At 36.8% G+C, this 3,526-nt stretch overlaps 1 protein-coding gene across 1 annotated transcript; it reads left to right on the forward strand.

Annotated features, from left to right (window-relative positions):
* Nucleotides 1-201: 201 nt before the first annotated feature.
* On the forward strand, nt 202-1,180 carry LOC114758915 (zingipain-2-like). The gene is made up of 3 exons (XM_028948021.1): nt 202-319; nt 400-632; nt 965-1,180. Exons 1-3 carry the CDS (start codon nt 202-204, stop codon nt 1,178-1,180), a joined length of 567 nt encoding a protein of 188 aa, XP_028803854.1.
* Nucleotides 1,181-3,526: the final 2,346 nt, after the last annotated feature.

Consider the following 3,526-nt stretch of genomic DNA (forward strand, 5'->3'; position numbering starts at 1 on the left):
AGAAGTCTTCCACCTATTCTAAATGTGGAAGGAGGAGACTAATCGAGATTACTAAATCCTAGACGAGGAGGTGATGAGATTTCAGATTTTCAAAAGCAATTTGACAAATATCAAGGAGGAAAATGCAAAAAGAAAGTCACCCTATGAGTATCGTCTAGATTTGAACAAAATTTCAGATATGAGTTATGAGGAGCTCAGAAAATGGGACGCCACAACAGCAAAATGGTATTGAATAATGCAGCCTGTCCAAGTGCGCCTTCTTCTTTGGATTGGAGAACCAAAGGAGCTGTAACTTATGTCAAAGACCAAGGCAAATGCGGTAATTTTAAATTTACTTATTGTAAACTAATAGTAGCACATAAGGAAAGAATAATAGTGAAATCAAATCCATTTTGATAGGTAGTTGTTGGGCATTCTCTGCAACTGGAGCCATAGAAGGAATAAATAAAATAGTTCAGCAATGGCTTCCGGTTCCTTTCGAACAACAACTCATATCTTGCGATAAGAATAACAAAGGCTGTGATGGAGGATGGTATGGTAATGCATTTCAATACGTCATCAACAATCGTGGCATAGCCTCAGAAGGGGATTATCCATATAAAGCTAAAGATAGTGCTTGCAATTCCACACTGGTAAGTATTTATCTGGTGCCTAAACTTGTGTCTACCAGTTGGCTCGTTTAAGTATATGTATCTTTTCTAACTCTAGTTTTACTCTAATGATTTTTATTTCATTTTGGTGCAGGAACAAAAGAAATTTGCTACTATTGATAGTTATAGTTATTGGTATCACACACCTATATCTGACAGTTCTCTCCGTTGTTTTGTTTTAAAGCAACCTATTATTGTTTCGTTATATACAAGCCCTCATTTTAAGTCTTACTGGGGTGTGTGTCAAATTTTCATTATCATCCAACAAGACACATTTGGAAAGTAATTAATATTTTCTTTCTTAACTTTGGCAGGGAATCTTTAATGGGAACGACTGCTCAGGCATCGGTTCCTATAAACACAATCATGCTGTGTTAATCATAGAATATGGTTCAATCAGTGATTGGCAAGACTTTTGGATTGTCAAGAACTCATGGGGACCCTCCTGGGGACAACGTGACTACATCTTCATCAAAAGAAACACCGGTGCTGCTCACAGAGTATGTAACATAAATTGTTCTGGTGCATAACCAATCAAAGGGAATAAAGAAACACCAGTTTTGAAGTCTGTTGCTTCTATGCGAACATGCCCTCCCACAATAATAATAAATCAAAGCAATATATATATATATATCCGAACGAAATACACCAGTTCTGTTGTACCATGCGTGTATTGGGCATAAATAAATGGCAAACGATTTGCTATGAATAAAGCTTATGTATGTTTGATGATGAATGAAATATCTCTCTGTGTACTTCATTGATCTCCTATCCATGTTGCCATGGGGGTCAAATTAAATCTAAACTAGAAATGTAACTAATTTAAGCTGATCTCTAAACGGAGCCTATTATCTAAGTTCCTAGATAAATAAAATATCAATCGCAATTTAACAATTGAGGAGTGTATGAGTGGTTTTATTAAGAGAAAATGACAGAAAAACATCTGTTAAATTTTAAAATGATAAATAGACGATTTTGACCAATTTTGAAGTAAAAACTATTATAAGTATAGTCAAAATTATTATAAAAGTAGTCAACATGACCTATTTGTCTTTTTAAAATTGAATAGGTACTTTTCTGTTATTTTTCTTTTATCTAATTAAATCAAACCTTGTTTACAAGTTTTTCAAGGTATTAAAGAATGAAGAAAGTGATGTCTGATACGATGAGATGAGCATTTCCTTAATGAATGAATCTGTTAACATTGGTAGTCCCAATTAGATTGAACTCGTCATCTCTTTATTATGAGTTAACGCGTATGGTGACCCTTCAAGTGAATGACAATAACCTCAAACATTGCCTAGCCCCCTAGATATTAGTACACTTTTTTTAAATAATCTAGGATTAATGTGTGTCTAGCATCTCAAAATATTTTCTCACGTGCATCCAGCATGCAAAGTATTTTGTGGTACGTCTAGTACCTCAAAGTATTTCTTAGGTGCGTCCAATACTGTAAAGTTTTTTTTTTGCCTTGGTACTTGATGCATCAAAAAGTATTTTTGGGTATTGAACAAACCTAAAAAGAATATTTTAAGGTATTATATGCACCAGAAAATACTTTACGATATTGAACACACCTAAAAAAAATACTTTAGAGTGTGGAATGTAACACAAAATATTTTAGGATGCTTGATACACAAGAGAAAATACTTCAGGATGCTAGATGTACCTTAACATAATAATTTATACTCATTGTTTAGATAAAAGGGGTTCACTCTAACCTTAAATATAAGAGTTCAATCTATTTCCTTCCCAAATTTATAATTTTAAACCCAAAGTATTCATATTGATTGCATATGTCAAGGAGACTCAATCAAGGAGTAATTCCATTGCACATAACTAAAAAGGATAGTTTAGAGAAATCAAGATACATTTGTTATACACTCCTTACTGACTTAATTAATTTCCTAGGTAGTATTTTCTAAACACTACAAAAAATTCGACTTTCAGCGGCGACATTTGTCGCCGCAAAGTCCAAAAGTCGCCGCTGAAAAGCTTCAGCGGCGACATTTTGTCGCCACCAAGTCGTTGCCGTAGCGACCGTGGCTGAAACTTATCAGCGGCGACAAAAAAAGTCGCCGCTAAAACTGGACATTCAGCGGCGACACAAAGTCGCCGCTGAAACTGGACATTCAGCGGCGACATTCTGTCGCCGCTGAAAGCTGATGAGTTTGCCGCTCAGAATTGTCGCCACTGAAACATGAGAATCAGCGGCGACTAATGTCGCCGCGGAAGCTTGCTTCGGCGGCGACATTGTGGTCGCCGCCGAAGCTTGATTCGGCGGCGACATTTTGGTCGCCGCCGAAGCTTGATTCGGCGGCGACATTTTGGTCGCCGCCGAAGCTTGATTCGGCGGCGACATTGTGGTCGCCGCCGAAGCTTGATTCGGCGGCGACATTTTGGTCGCCGCCGAAGCTTGATTCGGCGGCGACATTGTGGTCGCCGCCGAAGCTTGATTCGGCGGCGACATTTTGGTCGCCGCCGAATCAAGCTTCGGCGGCGACAAATGTCGCCGCTGATTGTGATTTTAATTATTTTTATAATATATTAATTCTGCAAAAACTTTTATTTATATTGCTGATAAATATTATTAAAAGGTTTAATAAAATAAAGTAATTAACACACAAATATGATATATTAAATAATAAGATTTATAACCATGAAAGTATTCTTTATGTCTCTAACTGAAAAAAAAAATTGTTCAATTAAAAGATACATTACATAATACAGAAGAAAAATTACGTAGAGGGATCAATATTAGGAACGCTAGAAGTAGGGGTATCTGCAGGAGCATTTAACTGCATCTTTTGCATGAAAGAGACATTCAGCGGCGACAATTTATGTCGCCGCTGAAAGAGGATTCAGCGGCGACAATT

This window comes from Neltuma alba, unplaced genomic scaffold (assembly GCF_004799145.2).
Source record: "Neltuma alba isolate B1F8T4 unplaced genomic scaffold, ASM479914v2 tig00010773_pilon, whole genome shotgun sequence".
NCBI lineage: Eukaryota > Viridiplantae > Streptophyta > Magnoliopsida > Fabales > Fabaceae > Neltuma > Neltuma alba.

Coding starts and splice junctions, on each gene's coding strand:
- LOC114758915 (XM_028948021.1), top strand. CDS start 202: ATGGGACGCCACAACAGCAAAATGGTATTGAATAATGCAGCCTGTCCA. Junction 320..399: donor CAAAGACCAAGGCAAATGCG/GTAATTTTAAAT, acceptor CCATTTTGATAG/GTAGTTGTTGGGCATTCTCT. Junction 633..964: donor GTGCTTGCAATTCCACACTG/GTAAGTATTTAT, acceptor TAACTTTGGCAG/GGAATCTTTAATGGGAACGA.